General features: G+C 38.9%; 1 protein-coding gene across 3 annotated transcripts in view; it reads left to right on the plus strand.

Moving 5' to 3' along the window:
- Positions 1-8,693, plus strand: part of NDUFS1 (NADH:ubiquinone oxidoreductase core subunit S1) — a 30,033-nt gene extending 21,340 nt beyond the window's left edge. For all 3 annotated transcript variants that reach the window (XM_028112212.2, XM_028112211.2, XM_028112214.2), the window contains exons 15-19: positions 1,917-2,071; positions 3,876-4,051; positions 4,619-4,753; positions 4,849-4,921; positions 6,301-8,693. In XM_028112212.2, the coding sequence (XP_027968013.1) occupies positions 1,917-2,071; positions 3,876-4,051; positions 4,619-4,753; positions 4,849-4,921; positions 6,301-6,392 (631 nt within the window). In that variant the 3' untranslated portion in view covers positions 6,393-8,693. The remainder of the gene's footprint in view (positions 1-1,916; positions 2,072-3,875; positions 4,052-4,618; positions 4,754-4,848; positions 4,922-6,300) is intronic.
- The last annotated feature ends 14,756 nt before the right edge of the window (positions 8,694-23,449 follow it).

The raw sequence follows: 23,449 nt of genomic DNA on the forward strand, positions 1-23,449 counted from the left end.
CACAGGGCTCGATCCCACAAACCTGAGATCATGACCTGAGCCCAAACCAAGAGTCAGACACTCAATGAACTGAACCACCCAGGTGTTCCTGCACATATCTTTTATTGTAAAGGCAGACGTAAGCTTACTCAGTTTGTTTTCCAGGATGAGGTAGACTGTGTCTTAAGTTAATGTGAGTCTCTGCCCAGTTTTTTGAGACATGTCAAAACTTAAACTGAGGGAAGTTAAGAAAGAACTGTTGGGGGCAGGGCGCCTGGGTGGCTCAGTTGGTTAAGCGACTGCCTTCGGCTCAGGTCATGATCCTGGAGTCCCTGGATCGAGTCCCGCATCGGGCTCCCTGCTTGGCAGGGAGTCTGCTTCCCCCTCTGACCCTCCCCCCTCTCATGTGCTCTCGCTCGCGCTCTCTCTCTCAAATAAATAAATAAATAAATAAAATCTTTTTAAAAAATCGCTTAAAAAAAAAAACTGTTGGGGGCAGAGGGATTTGTTTTGAAATGGGGAAGTATGAGTCCTCCAACTTTGTTCACTTTTATGATAGGTTTGGCTATTTTGGGTCCTTTGCATTCCATATGAATTTTAGGATCAGCTTGTCCATTTCTGTAAATTATTAATCTGGATTTTTGATAGGGATCGCACTGAATTGTAAACTCAGTTGGGGAGTATTGCCATATTAACAGCATTAAGTGCTCTAATCCATGAATGTGGGATGTCTTTCCATTTAGTAAGGTCTTTAATTTCTTTCAAGTTGTTTTGTACTTTTCATTATATAAATCTTACATTTATTGTTAAGTTTTTTTTAAAGTATTTTATGCTTTTGATGTTATCCAGAGTTTGACAGAGTAGCAGCATCTAGTAGGAGTTGGTTTGACCTGATCTCCTCCCCTAACAAATAGGTAAAACACCAACTTGCTTTATATACAGTAGGTCCTGAGAATGGCTATTTCTAGAAAGAAAGTTAGTAATAGCAAACTGGACCAGACTCCCAGTTGTTCAGAGTATAGTTATTCTGGACCCCTTTATTTATTTATTTATTTATTTTTTTTTTTTTAAGATTTTACTTATTTATTTGGGAGAGAGAGAGAGAGAGAGAGCATGAGTGGGCTGAGGGGCAGAGGGAGACAGCAGACTCCCCACTGAGCAGGGAGCCTGATGCAGGGCTCAATCCTGGGATGATGGGATCATGACCTGAGCCAAAGGCAGATGCTTAACCAACTGAGCCACCCAGGCACCTGCAGACCTCTTTTTTTAAAGGATTATTTTCTGCTTATAAGAGTAATATATGCTCATAGAACATAGATGTACTAATTATATTGTTTTCTCCAAGTTACAGTTTTATGAGTGCTGTTTTAATTTCTCCCTTTTGGTTTTCAAAATCATACGACTTTTCTCTAATGACTGCTTTTGGCTTATCGTGTTTTATATCTTGCTTTATTGAGTAAGAATCAATTTAGGACAGTTTCAATTAGCATAAAGTTTCCAGAATTACTCCATTAACTATTATCTCGTGAAGTGGAGTGCCTGAGTGGCTCAGTTGGTTAAACATCTGACTCTTGATTTTGGCTCAGGTCATGATGTCATCGTGAGATTGAGCCCCGCGTCGGGCTCTATGCTGGGCATGGTTAGGATTCTTTCTCTCCCTGGCCCTTCCTCCCCTCCCCCTAATAAATAACAATAAATAAATATCTCATGAAGAGACAGTGTTCTAAGCGTCTTATTTCTTTGTTTGACACCCTTAAAACAGTAAAATATTGCCATTTCTGGTTTTGACATCTATTTTAAAATGGGTTAAGAAGATGAAGGAAGGTTTTTGTCAGCATTGACAAAAAGAAAAGATTAAGTATCATTTCAGGAGTCACATTTAATTTTTTATAATGATAACACTGCACGTGTGCTAAAAATCCATAATTGTTTTACAGGATTGCAAGCCAGGTAGCTGCTTTGGATCTTGGGTATAAACCTGGGGTGGAAGCAATTCGTAAGAACCCTCCCAAAGTGCTGTTTCTCCTGGGCGCAGATGGAGGTTGTATCACTCGACAGGATTTGCCAAAGGATTGTTTCATTATTTATCAAGGTAAGTAGCATCTGTGACACCAGAAACAGAAAAGAATCCTATGCTATGTCTATTAGAAACTATATGGCAATATATTTAGTGGATTGAATATTTTCCATTCAGGAATTTTCCCCCAACACAGACACCTCAGTATTTTTTTAAACCAAATCATAGGTTTTATTCGTTATATAGTTGATACTATTAAGAATTATTACCTGGTGGGGCACCTGGGTGGGTCAGTCAGTTTTAAGCATCTGCCTTCAGCTCAGGTCATGATCCCAGGGTCCTGGGATCTAGCCCCACATCATGCTCCCCGGGAGCCTACTTCTCCCTCTGCCCCCCCCACCACTTGTGCATGCTCACTCACTCTCTTTCTCTCTCAAATAAATAAATAAAATCTTAAAAAAAAAAAGGTTATTGCCTGGGAAAAAAAAGAATTATTACCTGATGATATTTAATAACAAAAAATTAGAAGAAACCTAAATGCCTCACTAATAGGAATGGTTAAATTATGGTTTATTTATACAATTAAATATGTAACATTAAAATTCAGCTTTTCAAAGAATATTTAGCATTATTATATAATCAGAGGAAAGCACTTGTACATAAACAGTGTAAAAAGTTTAAAAATCATGAATGCTGGGGCACCTGGGTGGCTCAGTCGTTAAGCGTCTGCCCATCGGCTCAGGTCGTGATCCCAGGGGTCCTGGGATCGAGCCCCACATCGGGCTCCCTGTTCCGTGGGAAGCCTGCTTCTCCCTCTCCCGCTCCCCCTGCTTGTGTTCCCTCTCTCACTGTGTCTCTCTCTCTCTCAAATAAATAAAATCTTTAAAAAATAAAAAAATAAAATAAAAATCATGAGTGCTGAGTTACAGGACGTTTGATGAAATACATTTGATAGTACATCTTTGGCTTTTTTGTTTTTGATTCATTTTCTTGAACTCTCACTCATTGTAGATATAATTAAGTTTCCCTGGAATAAATGGAGTCCAGAGTATTCCTGGATATTTTACAGAGAAAAGTATTACATAACTCTCCATTTTAAACAAACGCCATAAATTTATAATGGGCTTTTTATTGCCATGGCACATAAAGAGCATTATAGAATATTTAGTATCTTTAGTTTGATAAAGTTAAATCAAAATGCATAATTTACATCCGGTTCCTAGTCCTATCCAGAAATAATCATTGATGGCTTTGGAAATGTATGCTTCATATATTTTTTTTGTTATATACGAAAATAAACACAAATGAGGTCATTAGACTTTATATATTGTTCTATAACTTACTTTCATTCAACTCAAGGTTTTTTTTTCCTTCTAACAGTTTTGTTAAACTATTAAAACTTTCATTATACTATTTCAGTCTTTCATTATACTATTTTCTGTAATATCCTGTTTATGTTCTTTTCAGTATTACCACCGTCATTCCTGTTCTACATTTTTTGTTCCTCCACCATTTCAGTCTGTTTTACTGAATTTCACTAACATACATCTGAGCATTTCCACTTTGTAATCAAGAGAAATAATGTACCTAGTTGCCAGTGATACATGTTTGTATGATATTATACATATTTCTGTATTTACAAAAAATAATCTGGGAAGATAGCAAATGCTTATCAGTAATTTTCTTTGGAAAGGGAGTTGAATTGTGGGCAAGGTGGGCTTTTTATTCTAAAATTTTTTTATATTGTTTTGTATGTTACAATTTTACAAACACTTTCGTAATTCCTAATGGGATTTAAAAAGAATATCTTGTGTGTTCATGTATGATACCTAATCAGTTTTTTGCTAAAATATGGTTTGTCCTTTCCATCTTTTCTCAGGACATCATGGTGACGTTGGCGCTCCTATAGCTGATGTTATTCTCCCAGGTGCCGCTTACACAGAGAAATCTGCTACTTATGTCAATACTGAGGGCCGAGCTCAGCAGACTAAAGTAGCAGTGACACCTCCTGGCTTGGCAAGAGAAGACTGGAAAATTCTAAGAGCCCTCTCTGAGGTATTTGTTCTTAGTGATGCTGCTAATGGGATGTTTGACTTGATAGCTTCTCAAAATGATTTTCAAAGTCAAGAAGGATGCAAGCCTGATGTGCAGAGATAATTTGAATAATCTCTGTAAGACAAATGTATTCAGAAAATGGGCGTTTGACATTGGTATTTTTATTTTTGGCTTGTTTTTTGCCTAAAAACACTTCTTTTAACTCTTTATTATAAAAAAAGAAAAAGCATGAGATTTAAAATAATATACAATTGTCTGTAAACTTTGTATATGATCAATGTCGGGTTAGCAGAAGCATTCAGATTTAGCATAGTATTATCTCTTTAATCATTCATTTCATACTCAGTCTAATTTCTAAAGAGAAATTACTAATGTACTGACAGCTGTTTATGAATTAGAATTTTTGACAATTGTGTTTTCCTCTTAGTCACTTAATGTACATGCAAATGGACACCAATAGAATTTTCACTAGCACAACATTATTTCACTATAGTTGCAGTTATGTATGATTTGAATTTTTTTAAGTACTAAAGCTTTATGTCAATTCTGGGGACGTGTTATTTATAGATTGCAGGTATGACTCTTCCATATGATACTCTGGATCAAGTAAGGAACAGATTGGAAGAAGTCTCTCCTAATCTTGTTCGATATGATGATGTCGAAGGAGCCAATTATTTCCAGCAAGCAAATGAGCTCTCCAAGGTAAAAACTTGCTTGTATTCAGTTTTCATAGTAGTGTATCCTCTGATGTTAGTTTTTAGTTCTATTATTGACCTCATAATCCTTTTTTTTTGCAGCTAGTGAACCAGCAGCTTCTTGCTGATCCGCTTGTTCCACCTCAGCTAACAATAAAAGACTTCTACATGACAGGTATGCATTTGTTAGCATGACTGCCAAATATGAAAGGTGGGAAGGAATAAGATCACCTAATTTAGCATTATGATTCCAACCTGTTTATGAGAATATTTGATATTTTTATTTAATTTTTGAAAACTTTGAAACATCAGAAGTAATGTAATTTATATTTTCTGATTTTACTCTAATTTCTTTTGTTTCTGAAATGTAAGCAGATTTTAAATATAAAATTTACTGTTTTGTATAAAATCACCACATAGCAATTTAGGGAGAATTTTTTTTTTTTAAGTGACAACTGTGAAGGTTTTTTCTGAGAATTACAGTAGAAACAGTAAAACACTTAAATGTGAAGTATGTTAAAGAGTGCTTCTGATGGACATTGTTAGTGGTGCTTTTAAGGAATGTGGATTTACTGAAACTTATTTACTAAAGATTTTACATTTGATGTAACATGATATAGCACTTGGTATAATATCTGTGTTATGAGGTAGTTGACATGATTTTAAATAATTTTCTACCTAAAAGCAGATAGTATATTTTAAAAAATTTTTAAGCTTGTTTATCTAAGATTATTTTTAATTGGTTTTTTAGTTATGTTATAAAAGTTATGTTTGTTGTAGAACACATACCTAAGCCCAAAAGGCAAAGAGCATTTACTGTGATCCCACTATCCAGAAATAACTACTTTTAATTTTTTAACATTTTGTCAATCATACAAGGATATACATATATATTATTCACTTAAAAAATAAAAGATTTGATTATTCATTTACTGGGGGCAGGGGTTGACAGCTTTATTGAAATAGCATTTACATACCATAAAATTCACTGAATTCAGTGGATTTTATTTTATTTATTTTTTTTAAGATTTTATTTGAGGGCGAGAGAGAGAGCACATGCATGCGTGCGCGTACATGGGTGGGATGAAGGGGCAGAAGCAGAGGGAGAAGCAGACTCCGCACTGAGCATGGAGCCCAACATGGTAGTAGATCCTAAGACCCGGGGATCATGAGCTAAACCGCCTGGGCCACCCAGGCGCCCCTGGATTCAGTGCATTTTAGTACACATACTATTTTATAAACTTGTTTTCAGTAACAGTATTGTGCACATATTTGTCCTATCTTTAGTACTTCTCTATAATATTTGTAAGGGTTGCATACTGGCATATTGTATGGTTATATGTAATTATTTAATCATTCCTAGGAGTACTTACTAAAAGCACTTAGCTTGTAAGGGGCTTATTTTCTGGAGTTCTTCTCACATTAGATACAGTTACATAGAATTTTATAGTCTTTTTTTTTCGTTGTTCCTGAATGTGTGCAACAAGAAAGTTTTACTGTGTGCTTTTTTAAAAATTGTGTTATCAAAATGCACATTTTCTTAATCTCTTTCAGACTCAATTAGCAGAGCTTCACAGACAATGGCCAAATGTGTCAAAGCTGTCACAGAGGGTGCCCAGGCAGTAGAGGAACCATCCATATGCTGAAACTTCTACTAGGAACCCCATTTTGTTACAAATAATTAATGGACAGTTATGTTGGAGTGATCTCCTACAGGTTTATTCTTTAAAAAATAATCTGAATGATGTAATATTTAAGGTCGTACCTTGCTTATTTGAAAATGATACTGCAATTATCAGTGAACTTTGAGGTTTCAAAGACATTTATGTATTGTGTGTAAACGTTAAATTGTTTAATAAACAATGTATATAGATGCTCTTTCACATAAAAGTATTGGCAATCTTTGTGACACATACAAAGAAAATTCTTAAAATCGAGTTTTTGTTTATTTTCATTGATCATTTATGTTTGTAAAATGTATGAAATAAGAAGAGCTTCCATTAGGACCCACTGTTAGTTTCTAGTGTTCAAGGAAAGATTTGAGCATTCTGTCAAGCTGGGTAAATAGAAAAAATATGTGTAACATAATCATACATGTATCTTGGACAACTATAAATGATAATAATCATAATAATGATAGATAATGATTATTTAGCTTTTTCTGTGTGCTAAGCACTCTGGTTTTACATGAATTATCTTGTTTTGTCCTTGCTACAACTCTGTGAGGTAGTGTTATCTCAGTTTACAGATGAAGAAACTGAAGCCTAGGGATATTTGGTAGCTTGCCCAAGGTCACAGAAAAATAGTCAAGGACTCCAGCCTAGTTTTCTCTGACTCCAAAGCTCATTGTTCTTACCTGCTACACATAATTCCCTCCCATTAATACAGATCCTATAGGTTGTTACTTCTAAGAATTAGCATTGAGAATCTTAATGGATAGTACATTTTTCTGGTTTCTCTTGAATCTGTTTATAGATCATGGTGATTTATGTGACATTTTTCTTTGTATAAGAGATTATACACACATGCATCACTGGAGTGATGTAGTTAAGGGATGTAATTTAGGTCTTTGTTGATGTTCCATATTCATTATATTAACCATCTGCACTTTTAAGTCAACTAAACTATTTCAATAATAGAAGACGAAGCTAACAGCTTTCATAATTTTCAGATGTCAAAACAAAAAGGTAAAATTTTATAATTGATCTAGGAGATAGTTTAAAGCCATATTAAATGTTTTTCAAAATCTATGGTCAGAATCCTTTTGTTGTGTAATCCTTATTCCTGCTTTCACTAAAGACTTAGCCCAATTGTAGGATGCGATATTCCTGATACAACAATAAGAGTTTTTAAATAGTAGTATATCATCGACACTTTATCTTCAAAAAGATAAATTGTACACAATTTGTCATCTGTAACGGTTTTTTCCAAACTGTTTATTTTTTCATTAGCAATACATTATGAAGTGTATTTTGCTTAAAGTACTTAAAATTCTAAGTTGCCTGAAATTGTGCAAATTCTTGCTGAAAGTCTTTGAATTCAGTACAAACTTTCTGTCCTCCTCTACTTTCTTTACCCCTTAGCACTGTAGCTGACCTCGAGGGGGCATATGCTTCTAGTTTTGTATTCTACACAGTACTTTTCAGTGAATGTGTGTAGACTTCATAGGCCTGTTGGTGAGGGAATATTGTGTTCAAATGGAGAAGAGGTGGTGTATGACCACGATGGTCCAGAATCCTTCGGCTGCCATCTAGGCAACATGTGTTGAACTTACAATTTTATAAAGAATACCTTGTCTGGGGTAAGTAGTGCTCAATAAAATTGGCTGGTTTTTACATAAAGTAAACATGAAAGTGTCTAGTGGGCACTTATTAATCACATGATGCTAAATAATAAGGTTATTGTGAACATAAACATTAAAGGTGGTTGCTAGGGGAAAAAAAGGCTTTCTGAAGAAGAGCCCCCAAATAGAAGAAAAATACATATAGGTGAGAATAACTTGGTTGATGGAATTATGATTCTAAGTAATGAAAGAGTCAACAATGAGAAGGTTAAAAAGGCTCAAGGGCCAGGTCCCTTTGGGTGAAGAAGGCAGTCTGGAAATACCCTCTCATTTAAAGAGGACCCAAATATGTATCACTAAAGCTTTAAGTACATTATGTCTAATTTTCATAAAAACCCTGCAAACAATAGGAATTGAGACCCAAGAAATATCAAATAACTTGCCTAAAGCTACAGAGTTAGAGACTAAAGGTGCAAGGGAGTTTACTTAGAGATATTTTATTGTCCCATGTTGCCTCAAATATAAAGCTTGGACAGCTATGAAAATGGAATAGATGTGCGAGAAAGATCTTAAAGCCTAAGCTCTATACAAAATGCTTCTCAAATTTATTGTGAATTGTATTATAACAAATATATTAATAAAAAGTATTATGCCCTCTTAGTAATACCCAGTATACAGTCATTTATTATTGTTTGTTGCTGAGTTATTTAAACACCACTTCTTGCCAGGTCAGAACTTTGGAAAGGCTAGTAAGAAAAATTTTAAGATTATTTCTTCATTTGTAAAATGGGGATAAAAATAGAATAATTGTATTTACCTCTACCTCATAATGTTGTTATGAGGATTAGGTCAGAAAACCTATGAAACTCTTAGCTTACTTCCTGATAATGGTAAATGTTCAGTGTGCTCAATAACTGAAGACCCTCATTATAGGGAAGTGTGTATTCAAAATTTTTCTAACAGTTTCAGGAGGTTGCAGCTAACCATCCATGGGAGTTTTGTTGTTTTTTAAACTAAGCTCTGTACCCAACATGGGGCTCAAACTCACAAGAGATCAACAGTCACTCTAATGACTGAACCAGACAGGTGCCCCCATGGGCGTTCTTGATCCTAAAACGTCCCCATTATAAATGAAGTGAAAAACTCTCAAACCCTTGGTTGTAAGGGAAAGTCAGGCCTAATATAACCTCCAGCTTTTATTTTTCTAAAGAAATGCATTCCTTTCCTAAGGCTCCAAGGAATTAAATGACTTATCCAAGGTCAACCTAATCAAAACACTTGCTACTACATACCATCCACCAAGGCTGTGAAAATTTATTATGCAGAACCTTGTGCTGGGTGCCTGGGTGGCTCAGTTGGTTAAGCGACTGCCTTCGGCTCAGGTCATGATCCTGGAGTCCCGGGATCGAGTCCCGCATCGGGCTTCCTGCTCGGGGGGAAGTCTGCTTCTCCCTCTGACCCTCTTCCCTCTCGTGCTTTCTCTCTCTCATTCTCTCTCTCTCTGAAATAAATTAAATTTAAAAAAAAGAACTCTGTGCTTATTTTGATGGAACTTTTACCAGTTGTAGGAAGATTTACTGAGTCTGTTGGGTGGGTTCTAACCCTTAAAAGAGATTACTTCTAAGAGCAAAACCATAAAAACAGTGCTATCAGAAGGGGAAGATTATTTGCTAGTGATAGAAAGGGTACTGAAAGAGGGTTAGAGCTATTGATGTGCAGGGGGCCAGTGGATTCTTTTGCCAACATAAACTTTTGATTAATATAAACTGTCAGATTTACTATTAAACAGATTACCCTACCACTATTCAACACCTAAGGAGAGAAGAACTAAAGCAGCTTAAAACAATGCTAAGAGGTGTTTTTTAAAATGTTAATATTGTCATGACTGCTGTTAAGATGTCACTAGTAACACTGCAAATCCCTTGTTAGCTAAGATCTGGTTTGCCTGAAAATGAGGGCTCAAGCAGAAATTAAGGTATGCATGAGTATGACAAGCTACTTTTTAGGACATTTTGTGAGGTTACTCCTATCTTAACATAGCTAGACCTCATGTTTGTGGTTGATTCAATGTTTGGAAACAAGTGGGTATGAAAATAATATAAAGATCTGTTGGAACAAAAAATTGTGTATAGACATATATATGGCCACTGTTTAATAATGAAGATAGCTGATAACTCCGTAATAATTTTTAATAACCAATATTTTAAACTATCTTAACAATTGCATAGTACTTTAATTAGCTTGCTTATTTAATTTAGCCCAAGAGACGATGAAAAAACTATGATGACCTCAGGTCTAGATTTTAAGAGAATAAGGATCTTGGAACCAAATACCTTTTACTTGAAGTGTTTGTAGATTTTACTACTGAAAAATTCTGAAGATTGATTTACCTATGACTGATATTCAAAATCTTTGATACCTTAATATTTTAAAAAATAACTTCCAGTGGAAAGCATATGTTGGTACTAAAAATACAGTGAATGTGTGGTTTAGGACTAGTGATTAGTTTACAGTATTGAATTTTGAATTGGTATGTAAAGAGATCACAAGATGAATAACATTAATTTCCTTCTTAGAAGCATATAATTTGGAGTCTGAAAAGGACTGTAAAAAGAAACCTAGTATTTTTTTTTTTAAGTAGTCTCCATGCTGAGGGGCTTGAACTCCCAACCCTGAGATCAAGACCTGAACTGAGATCAAGAGCCAGACGGTCAACCGACTGAGTCACCCAGGTGCCCCAAGAAATCTAGTATTACATGTGCATTTTGTAAATGTGGAAATGGAAGCCAGAGAGGATTAGGGAAAAATTAGGGGCAGGTTTTTTGGGTTGAACCAGCTCTTCTGACTCCTGGTTGAGTGACATCTCAAAGCCTTAAATTCAACTTTGAGATTTATGAGTTTGTGTGAGTATTGTGTGAGTATTTGCTGAGTATTGTGTGCCAAGTATAATGCTAAGAGAAATACACTTTAGTTTGTGTCCTCAAGAAGCTAACAGTGTAGTGAAAGATCTGTAAACATCAATTATGGTAATGGCAGAACATTTGAATACAGGTATACATAATACAGTGGTGGCCATAGCTAAACCTGACAAAATTTTAAAGTTGAAAGTAATACCCAGTGTTAGCCATTATCTAGGGAAACAGATACACTCATATACTGTATGATATCCATCAAAACTTTATTTATTTATTTATTTATTTTTAGATATTTGAGAGAGAGAATGAGAGAGAGAGAGCACATGAGAGGAGGGAGGGTCAGAGGGAGAAGCAGACTCTCTGCTGAGCAGGGAGCCCGATGCGGGACTTGATCCCGGGACTCCAGGATCATGACCTGAGCCGAAGGTAGTCGCTTAACCAACTGAGCCACCCAGGCACCCTATTTTTTATTTTTTTTAAGGTTTTTTTTTTTTTTTTTTTTGAGAGAGAGGGCAGAGGGAGAGAGTATCCTCAAGCAGACTCTCTGCAGAGCGTGGAACCCAAAATGGGGCTTGATCTCAGGAGCCCAAGATCATGACCTAAGCTGAAATCAAGAGTTGGCGGTCCAAACGACTGAGCCATCTAGGTGCCCTGAAAACTTCATTTCTTGAAGATTTTACTTTTAAATAATCTCTACACCCAACATGGGGCTCAAACTCAATCCTGAGATCAAGAGTCCCATGCTCCACTGACTGAGCCAGCCAGGTGCCCCCCCATCAAAATTTTAAATGCTCATTTTTTATTTTTTATTTATTTATTTATTTATTTTTAAATGCTCATTTTTTAGACCAAACAATTCCACTTCCAGGAATTTATCCTAAAGATGACCAGCATGAATTTGCAAAGACTTGAGTAGAATATACATTCACATTGGTCATCAAATAAAACAAAAAATTTTAATGTCTGCCAATAGAGGACATAAAATAGTTTTGGTATAAAATACACAAATGTTTAAAAGCATGAGCTAGATCTCCACTTGCTGTTATGGAAAGAGCTCCAAGATAAATTAAAAACATTAATTTATTTTATTTTATTATTATTTTTTAAAGATTTTATTTATTTATTTGACAGAGAGAGACACAGCGAGAGAGGGAACACAAGCGGGGGGGGGGGGGGGAGAGCAGGAGAGGGAGAAGCAGGCTTCCCGCTGAGCAGGGAGCCCGATGCCGGGCTCGATCTCAGGACCCTGGGATCATGACCTGAGCCGAAGGCAGACGCTTAACGACTGAGCTACCCAGGCGCCCCAACATTAATTTTTTTTAAAGATTTCATTTATTTATTAGAGAGTGAGAGAGCACAAGCAGGGGAGGCAGCAGGCAGAAGGAGAGGGAGAGGAAGAAGCAGGCTCCCCGATGAGTGGGGAGCCCAATGGGGGGCTCGATCCCAGGACTCTGGGATCATGACCTGAGCCAAAGGCAGATGCCCAACCAACTGAGCCACCCAGGTGCCCCCATTAAGAACATTAAGATGCAATAATATGTATTTGTATCTATATATATGTTTACCTATGTGTGAAAAGTATTTCAGCAGATAAAAAAAAAATTTGTGGTTCCCTCTGGGTAGTTCAGCTAAATCAAGTATAAAAAAGAGGATTTTACAGGGGCGCCTGGATGGCTCAGTCGTTAAGCGACTGCCTTGGGCTCAGGTCCTGATCCCAGGGTCCTGGGATCGAGCCCCGCATCGGGCTCCCTGCTCCGCGGGAAGCCTGCTTTTCCCTCCCCCACTCCCCCTGCTTGTGTTCCCTCTCTCGCTGTGTCTCTCTCTGTCAAATAAATAAATAAAATCTTAAAAAAAGAGAAGGATTTTACAACTCTATCATTTGAACATTTGAGTTTTTACAGCAAGAATATTTTGCTTTTATAATTTTTAAACACATTGTTTAAATGAAGATTATGTAGCAAACCAAAATATGTAAGTTAATGAAAACTAAAAATAGGACACAAAATTCTGTGCATGTCATGTGTGGTGGGCAGCTTTTAAGATGGCCGGCATGATCCTTGCCTGCTGGGATTCATCCCCTGTCTTTGTGAGCTGAACTTCCTGATTCCTTTGTAAATCATTAGGGATGTCCCTGCTGGGTTTTAAGACTGACTTCCATCTTGGGCACTCTCTGATTCTCTCCCTCTCAGATCACCACCCGCCATGTTGTGAGGACACATAAGCAGCCTCTGAGAAGGCCCAGGTGGTGAGGAAGAGGCCTGCCTTCCGGCAACCATGGGAGTGATCTGAATCCCTTGGCCCCCAGTTGCATGGGGGTGTCTCATACCGATACACTTCTAGATTCCCGACACACACAAACTGAGATACTAAATGTTTGTTGTTTCTAGCCACTAAGTTTTGGGTTATTATGCAACAATGGATAACTAATATGCTGTAATTATAACAGCAAAAGCATATGTCAGGATAACCCACATACAATGACAGATCCATGTGGGAATACAAAGGCCTGACCTTCTAGACCCACGGGGGGACAACTCTGAAGGGCTGTCTTAGCTCCTCAAGCTCTCCGTGAGGTTGGCTGAGATTGTCATTGGGCCTGCAATTGCAGCTTAGCTTTCCCTCTGCCCATTCCTGCGTTCTTTCCCTCCCTTACAGTGTTGACCTCCAGGGAACTCATTAATAAATGTTCTGTACACTAAACTCTTCTCAGAGTCCACTACCTGGGGAATCCACTCTGTGATCGCCATCCGGAATATCTCTGTATCCTAGATAGCTGCTCCAAATATCACTGTCCCAGCTAGCAAGACGTGCATAAGAGAGAGGAAGCAGAGGACAAGCTCTAAACATTTTATTGACATGACTTTGAAACTGCATCATTTCTCCTCAAATATCACAGGTAAGACTTACAGCCACATTCACCTGCAAGAGAAGAGGCTGGGAAATGTAACTTCTAGTCATATACCCAACTAAAACAGAGATTCTAAGAGAAGTGTTCTAGTTATTTTTTTTGCTATGTAACAAACTACCCCAAAACTTAATGGTGTAAAACAACAACCATCTTATTATGCTCATGAGATGATGCCATGAGTGCAAAATACAGAAAGGGCACAGCAGAGATGGGAGTGACTCATCTCTGTTCTGTAAGGCAGGAACCTCAGCTGGATGGCTGGAATACTGGAGGTTGACTCAAACAGCTGGGGCCTGGAGCAGCTCCGATGAGAAGACCCAGTTCCCAGATAGCATCTTCATTCATATGTTTGGCTCTTGGGCTGGAATGGTAGAAAGACAGGCTCAGAGGGGATTATCTTCCAGAGCATTTACTTGTGGCCTATTCCACAGGAAAGTCTCAGGACAATTGTACTTGTAGAGTGTTCAGGGCTCCAAGAGCAAGACCAAGGAGGAAGGTTTTTATGATTTAACCTTGGAAATTATATAGCATCACTTCCATTGTCCTTTACTGATCAAGCCAATCTGGTCAGAGCCCACCCAGATTCAAGGGGAGGAAACATACATCCCATGGGAGGAGTGTCAAAGAATTAAAACCACCGCAAGGGTATATATTGGGGGTCAATTAGTTCCTACCATAGGCCCTGTATCTGTACCACAGCAATGAAGAAGGAGACACAGAGAGAAAAAAAGACCATTAGCAGCTATAAAATGAAGTTTCTTTTTACTGATTTATTTTTTAAATTATTTTAAAAATTATTATATATGAATATATTATTATTACTGTTTTTTTATAGAGAAGGGGGGAGAGAAGAGAGCAAGAATGAGAGAGTGTGGAGGGGGAGAGTGAGAGAGAGAATATATATACATGTTTTTAAGAGAGAGAGAAAGGCAGCAGGAGAGGGAGAGAGAAAATCCCAAGCAGGCTTCACGCCCAGCATGGAGCCCAACCTTGGGGCTCGATCTCACAACCCTGAGATCATGACCTGAGCTGAAATCAAGAGTTGGATGCTTAACTGACTGAGCCACCCAGGCAGCCCAGATGAAATTTCTATAATATACCAATTAATCTGTAACTATTTTCTAATTACCACATACACAGCTCCACTGCTTTTGTATCCAGTATAGAGTTGCTCAGTCCCTTATCATATATAGGATAGAGTTGAGGTCCTTCCTTCGGGCTCAGATTCTTTAAGCTTTTAAATATAACTCAAGAACCTTGGCATATGGAACTGAAATGTTCTTTGTGGGATTAAGGCTTATTTATAGGAGGAATGAGTCTCTGTTAGGTTTCTTACAGATTGTCCAGCCTGGGTTGCTATAGATTGGGTAACTACTAGGTCCAAACAAAGTAGTGTTCTTCAAGTAACATATTTAGTATCATAGTTTGAGTACCATAGTGGGACCCAACCTAGTTCTCCAGGGTCTTCCATTCCATTTCCACTATATAGGATTTACTATATTATTCAGCAGGATAAGTAACCTCCCTGCCAAACAATGTACTGTACATTATTAACATAAATTTATTTTCTGAAAAAAAGAAAGGTTTGGGGGGCACCTGGGTGGTTCTGTCAGTCGAGCGTCTGCCTTCGGCTCAGGTCATGATCCCAGGGTCCTGGGTTTGAGCCCCCCATCGGGCTCCCTGCTCGGCTGGAAGCCTGCTTCTCCCTCTCCCACTCCCCCTGCTTGTGCTCTCTCTCTCTGACAAATAAATAAACAAAATCTTAAGAAAAGAAAGGTTTTTAATCACAAGGGAAAACTCGACAGGAACTGAGCCTACTGGGATCTTTAAACTCTTACAAGACTTTGGGATTTCCTCATGTTCCTAGGGGTAGGGTGACCGTGCCCCATTACTCTAGTAGAACAGAAGTATCCACTTGGCTGCTGGGAAGTCCTGGAATAATGTTGGAAATCTAAAAGGAGCAGTGAAGCATGACTAAATTTCATTAATCTCAATTTCCCCTGTCAAGAAGAATAAAGGCCACAATTTTTTTTCTTTTTGCCTGTTTTTTTTTAAGATTTTATTTTTTTATTTGACAGGGAGAGAGAGGCAGCGAGAGAGGGAACACAAGCAGGGGGAGTGGGAGAGGGAGAAGCAGTCTCCCTGCTGAGCACCCTCTGTTTCTTTTTTAAGACTAGAAGCAATCTGGGGGCGCCTGGGCGGCTCAGTCAGTTGAGCATCTGCCTTCAGCTCAGGTCATGATCCCAGGGTCCTGGAATCGAGTCCTGCATCGGGCTCCCTGCTGAGCAGGGAGCCTGCTTCTCCCTCTCCCTCTGCCTGCCATGCCCCCTGCTTGTGCTCTCTCTGTCAAAAAAATAAATAATAATCTTTTTTTAAAGATTTTATTTATTTATTCATGAGAGACAGAGGGGGAGAGAGAGGGAGAGAGAGAAAGAGAGAAGCAGAGGGAGAAGCAGGCTTCCAAGGAGCAGGGAGCCTGATGCGGGACTCGATCCCCAGACCCTGGGCGTGACCTGAGCCGAAGGCAGACGCTTAACCATCTGAGCCACCCAGGTGCCCCAATAAATAATCTTAAAAAAAAAAAAAAAACCTAGAAGCAACCTGGTCTTTATCTGAAGTGCAACATTATGTGGATAAAGTTAAATAATAGGATAACATATGCTTTCCTGTAGCTTCCCAAACCCCAAACTACAATTCCCATAAAGCATGAAGTGGAAATGTATTGTTTGCTTAGTAGCAGGAACTAAATAGGATGGGGCTTGTTTTGTATCCGCAAACCCGGAGGGAATGAGGAGGGAAGGGTAGTGTATCCCTGGGCAGCAGCATTCCTTTGGGAAATTGGGATTATTCCTCAGTAACTCCTATGTATTTCCTCACTCTGTGACCTATGCCCTCTCCTTGTTTATTCACTTTACTAGCCAAATGTGTGTGTCCATCTCTCTAAACCTTTTGTTCCATAGGAGATGTGTTCCTTACTCCTTTTACTCTCACTATCTGTAGTGTTCTACCTAGTATTTCCCTCTCACGTATTCCCACTCATACGTGAGGTACATTTTCTACTAGTTCAAATTTATCATTGTCCTCCCATGGACTCTGTACCTCTCCTTCACTGTGACTCAGTACACAAAATGTGTTGCTCTTTGGTACAACTAGGACAATTTTCATCCAAAACCGGAATATTAGGACAAATATCTTGTAAGGGAATGGTTTTAGGAACGTGTGGTGCCCTGTATAAATCAACTGATGATCAGAAAAGAGATACCTAATCATTTTTAATAATATATTTGAGTCTTGAGAATCCATATCTTATCCCACTGTGAACGTTTTGATTGGAATTGGCTCTTCCATTCATGTTTTATGGTTTAATTCATTAAGTCCCTGTACAAGAAAAGCAGTTTTAAGAAGGAAAATGAAAAACACCCTAAGAAGGTAGGAAACCTTTCTGCTAGGTGAACCACCAAAGAGATTATTAGGAGCTTGTATGCTTTTAACAGCCACCTGCTAATATCCTTAATAGCTTTATGATTAAGGCTACTAGGCAAAGGCTGTGCCACTTCAGTTGTATTCCCGGGGCAGTACCCAACATGCTCTCTTGTATATATACTTTTTAAGATTTTATTTATTTATTTGAGAGAGAGAGCACGAGCAGGGGGAGTTGCAGAGGAGCGGGAGAAGCAGGCTCTCCACTGAGCAGGGAGCCCGACATGGGGCTCCATCCTAGGACCCTGGGATTGTGACCTGATTTGAAGACAGACACTTAAGCGACTGAGCCACCCAGGCTCCCCACGCTCTATATATTTGAACATTCTGATGTTAACTCAAGTTATGCCTGATCCTCAAGCTTGAGTAGAACAAGTCAACTGCTCATCCTTGGGAATAACAGATAATTTTTCCCAGGCACCAAGATATTATGATGAGGACACTGGGCAAGATTTTCCTAAATTCCTTTCCTTTTCCTGTGTGAGTACCTCTCTCCCAGAGAGCTCCATTGACTCACTCTCTGACTCAGCATGATTAACACAATAAACGGTTGAGAAATTATTGTCTCTGCTAAGAGTTTCTGATGCAGGAAAGCACATGGATGCAGTTAGTGACCAAAAAGATACCAGAGCTCAATTTCGTATAGGGCCCATAATTCTTTTCCTGATCGCACTCACAAAGCTAATGCATCACACTCCATGGGCTCCAAAGCCTTTCACCTTCCTTCCCCAAAACCCCCAAATGCTTTTTCTACCAGAGTTCAAAGAATTTGCTCTTTGTTCTTCAATATATATGCACCAAGTTTAGCCGAGTTAAGTTTAGCCAAATTTTTTCTTGGGCATTGGAGGGAGGGAGACAAACTGGGTTGGCAGAGATTGCTTTCTGGTTAAATACGGTAAGTACCTAGAGCGCTCTATTTAAAATAGTTGCCTAGTGTTCCACTTACCTCTACCAACATTTATCCCAATTCCCTATCAATAATGGTAACTAGGGGCGCCTGGGTGGCTCAGTTGTTAAGCGTCTGCCTTCGGCTCAGGTCATGATCCCAGGGCCCTGGGATCGGGCCCTGCATCGGGCTCCCTGCTCCGCGGGAAGCCTGCTTCTCCCTCTCCCACTCCCCCTGCTTGTGTTCCCTCTCTCACTGTGTCTCTCTCTGTCAAATAAATAAATAAAATCTTTAAAAAAAATAATGATAACTAAACTGTACTGAGCATATACTATGGATTAGGCACAGTTCTAAATATCATAGCCCAATGAAATAAATTCTATTATTAGCTCCACTTTACAGGTGGGTAAACCAAAAGCACAGGAAAGTAGTTTGTTCATGGTCACACAGCTAGTAAATTGTCGAGATGGGATTTGAATCCAGGCAATTCTTGTTTGTTTTTTTTGTTAAAGATTTTATTTTTTTGAGAGAGAGCGAGCATGAGCAGGGACAGGGGCAGAGGCAGAGGGAGAAGCAGACTCCCTGAGGAGCAGGGAGCTGGCCGTGGGACTCCATCCCAGGACCCTGGGATCACAATCTGAGCCCAAGGCAGACGCTTAACCAACTGAGCCACCCAAGCACCCCGAATCCAGGCAATTCTTAACCACAATGCTGTACTGCTTCCCTATTGATGGGCTATAAAGGCCTTTCTCTAGATTCCTCTAGATTTTTTTTTTATTACAGATAATGCAGTAATGAATACCCTTGTACATAAATATCTGCATACTTTTCTAAGTATATCAATAAGGACAAATTCTTTGATAAGACATTATGGGGTCAAAGAGCAGCACATTTTTATTCGAACAGAAAAAAGTTTCTTCTCCAAATTTATCATTTGTTTTGGGGAGGCAGCATTTTATCAGAGGCAACAAGCCGTCCTCTTGCTATATTTAGAATTTTAGTAGCAAAAGTACTAGAAAGTCATCTTAGTCCTTTTCCTGAGGGAGTAATTAACTCAGTGGTCCTTTCCTCACATCCTTTCTGATATTTGATTAAGAGTGCAGACAGGTAAACTGCAAGGCAAAGAGCCCTAGACTAGGGCCTGGATCATGGTAGTTCAATGATTGAATTAAATGACTAGGTCTTAGTTTTTTTTTTTTTTTTTTAATCTGTAAAAGGAGGCTATTACTACCTACTTTATCTACCACCTGTAGGTTTAGAGACACAACTATGAATGTATACATTGTTCGTATGTATCATTAGGAACACTTGTAGGGGCACCTGGGTGGCTCAGTCAGTTAATCGTCTGCCTTTGACTCAGGTCATGATCCCAGGCTCCTCGCTCCTCACTGGGCTCCCTCCTCAGCGGGGAGCCTGCTTCTCCCTCTCCTCCCTTTCTCTCTCTCAAATAAATAAATAAAATCTAAAAAAAAAAACCAAAACAACAAAAAAAACCACAAACCACTTGTAATAGAGGGATACCCATTTAGGAACCAGGGAAAGAACTAGGGGGCCCAATAGGGAATTGAGATCTGGTATCTTTTGGTCACTAAATACGTACATGTGCTTTACTCATACATGTGCATCAGAAACTCTGGTTGAGACAATAATTTGTCAAGCACTTATTGTGTGTGACCATCTGTATAAGTCTTAGTATACTTTCAACAGGTAGCCTCAATATAAATATTTTATGAATAAATTGATGAACAAAGTTTTCAAGGCTGCTCATCAGTTTTCCAAAGCTAAGATTAATATCCTCTCTCTCAAAAAAAAAGATAATTTTTGGCACTTTGTCTTTCCCCTAAATAATGAATATCTATGTCTTCTTTAGAATTACGTACATAATATGGCTTAAGGTCTTAAAATTTGATTTTGGGTAAACTAAAAGCAAATCAGCCAGAGCAGAGTGTGAAGTTATCTAGTTTGTCAAATGCTGAGTAACTGCCTCTCTATTAATTTGGAAAATACAGAAATGTAGAAAAATAATCCATTTATTGATTAGTAACCCTTATGCTGTGTAATTTATTGGTCCTTCCAGATATTATCTTCTATTTCTTTAAAGTTATTGATAGACACTGTTATTTGTTTTTTTTTAAGATTTTATTTATTTATTCATGAGTGACGGGGGGGGGGGAGAGAGAGAGAGAGAGAGAAGCAGGTTCCCAAGGAGCAGGGAGCCCAAAGCAGGACTTGATCCCAGGACCCTGGGATCATGACCTGAGCCAAAGGCAGACGCTTAACCATCTGAGTCACCCAGGTGCCCGACACTGTTATTTGTGAATCACTTCCAAGTGATTAGCAATTTAGTAGAAATTAGTCATATGTAGTCATATATATGCTGACAAAAACTTTCAAATTATATTTTAGATGATGTAGTATTTTATTGGACTATATGTCACATTTCATAAATTTTATCTATTTATTCCAAAACTTTCAATTATCTTGAATAATGCCCCTTCTTGTTGAATATACCCATATTTCTTTTTTTTTAAAGATTTTATTTATTTATTCATGACAGACAGAGAGAGAGAGAGAGAGAAGCAGAGGGAGAAGCAGGCTCCCAAGGAGCAGGGAGCCCAATGCGGGACTCGAGCCCAGGACCCTGGGATCATGACCTGAGCCGAAGGCAGACGCTTAACCATCTGAGCCACCCAGGCACCCGAGTATACCCATATTTCAAAGACTTACACAAATGTGGCTATAAATTGAATCCATTTTCCCCCTTTCCAACACATATACATATTTATGTGTGTGTTAGAAAAAATATATATATAACATATATATGTTAGAAAAAATATATATATATATTTTAAGTAATCTCTATGCCCAAATGGGGCTCGAACTCATGACCCTGAGATCAAGAGCCACATGCTCTACTGACTGAGCCAGTCAGATGCCCCTAGATTCATATATTTTTTAAACTTGGTTGGGAAATATCTACAAACTTCAACATGAAAATATTTTAGTCTTGGGTATCCTGGAATAGAAAAACATTCTATGAATGACACATGTACATACTCAAATGTAGAAATAAACATGAAAAACATTCCTTCTGATTAGATGTGAATAGAATATATATATATATTTTTTTAGATTTTATTTATTTATTTATTTATTTGAGAGAGAGAGAGAGAGAGAATGAGATAGAAAGCACGAGAGGGAAGAGGGTCAGAGGGAGAAGCAGACTCCCTGCTGAGCAGGGAGCCCGATGTGGGACTCGATCCTGGGACTCCAGGATCATGACCTGAGCCGAAGGCAGTCGCTTAACCAACTGAGCCACCCAGGCGCCCCGAATAGAATATATTTTTAAGAATCTATCACTAGGCAGCCAAAATTTATCTACTGACGAGTTTCCCTTCAGGATTTTTCCAAGAACTGGGAAAATCCTGCTGTTTTAGTCCGTTTGGGTTGCTATAACAAAACACCACAAACCAGGCAGCTTATATGCGCCTTTATTTTTGACAGCTCCAGAGCCTGGAACTCCACCATCAGGGTGCCGTCGTGGTCAAGGAACTCCACCATCAGGGTGCCGCCGTGGTCAAGGAACTCCACCATCAGGGTGCCGTCGTGGTCAAGGAACTCCACCATCAGGGTGCCGTCGTGGTCAAGGAACTCCACCATCAGGGTGCCGTCGTGGTCAGCTTCTGGCGGAGGCCCTTTCCAGGTTGTACGCTGCCATCTCTTACTGTGCCTCACAAGATAGAAGGGAGTAGGCAGCTCCTGCGGTCCCTTTCATAAAAGCGCTAATCCCATTCATGAAAGCCCCATCCTCATGACCTAAGCACCTCCCAAAGCTCCTACCTCCTAAAATCATCACACTGGGCATGAGGATGTCAACATATGAATTTTGAAGGGACACAGACATTCAAATCATAACAAATACCTCAATCGACAGCAGTCCTCCTCAGTTATGGGAAAGTAATTGCCGATGGCAAAACAGATACTAGTGTATAGTTCTGCCTTATTCTGAGTCATGCTATCAAAGAGACAATGAACTCAATGATGAACCTAAGTTGGCCAGGTCCCAGGTTCTAGTTGATGAATGTGCACCTTTACTAAGTCTTTGCAGTACTGAGGCTGTTCCTAAAATTTCTGTTCATTGTGCACATCACAATCCATTGAGATAATTTTTTTAAAAGATTTTATTTATTTATTTGACAGAGAGAGACAGCGAGAGCAGGAACACAAGCAGGGGGAGTGGGAGAGGGAGAAGCAGGCTTCCCGCGGAGCAGGGAGCCCGATGTGGGACTCGATCCCAGGACCCGGGGATCATGACCTGAGCCGAAGGCAGACACTTGACGACTGAGCCACCCAGGCGCCCGAGATTGTAATTTTTTAACTTTATTCCAAATTTGGGAAAAATGATCAAGTTATGAGAAGGATTTGGGGCAATCATTATATCCAACACTACTTACTGAGTGGCAACACCATGTGATAATGTACACACTGACTTGTGTGTTAAGGGAGAAAGTTCTGGAATCAATTCTCCAGATTTAAATCCTGGCTCTATCACTTACCAGCTATGTCATCTCATTACTATTACCAGTTGAAATGGGGATAATGATAATAACACCTGCCTCTTAGAGTTCACTAAATATGTGTAAAGCCCTAAGCATGAATAAGTGCTTTGTTATTTTCTCCTTTAAAAAGAAAGATTGAAAATGTCCATACGTATTAGGCTAAATATATTCATGTGGTAGATTGAATAATAGCCCCCAAATATGTCCATGTCTTAATTCCCTGAACATGTGAATATGGTACCCTACATGGCAAAACAGATTTTGTAGATATGATTAAGTTAAGGGTCTTGAGTTGGGGAGAGTATTCTGGATTATCTGGGTGGGGACAATGTAATCAGAAGGACTGCAATAAGGGTGAGGCAGGAGGGCAAGGATCAGAGATTAGAAGACACTGTGCTGCTGGTCTTAAAGATGTAGGAGGGGATCATGAGTCAAGGAATACAGGTAGTAGCTTCTAGAAGCTGGAAAAGGCAAGGGAACAACCTATCCCCTGGAGCCTCCAGAGGAATGCAACCCTGCGGATAGCTTAATTTCAGCCCAGTAGAACCCATTTCAGACTTCTGACTTGTGGAACTCTAAGATAATAAACTGTGTTAAGTCACTAAATTTGTGGCACTTTGTTAGGACAGCAAGTTCCTATTAATACCTGCACCTAACCTATGGAGACACTAA

The sequence above is a fragment of the Eumetopias jubatus genome, unplaced genomic scaffold (genome assembly GCF_037043125.1).
Source record: "Eumetopias jubatus isolate StellerSeaLion01/CBP00866 unplaced genomic scaffold, mEumJub1_p1.0 scaffold_3, whole genome shotgun sequence".
NCBI lineage: Eukaryota > Metazoa > Chordata > Mammalia > Carnivora > Otariidae > Eumetopias > Eumetopias jubatus.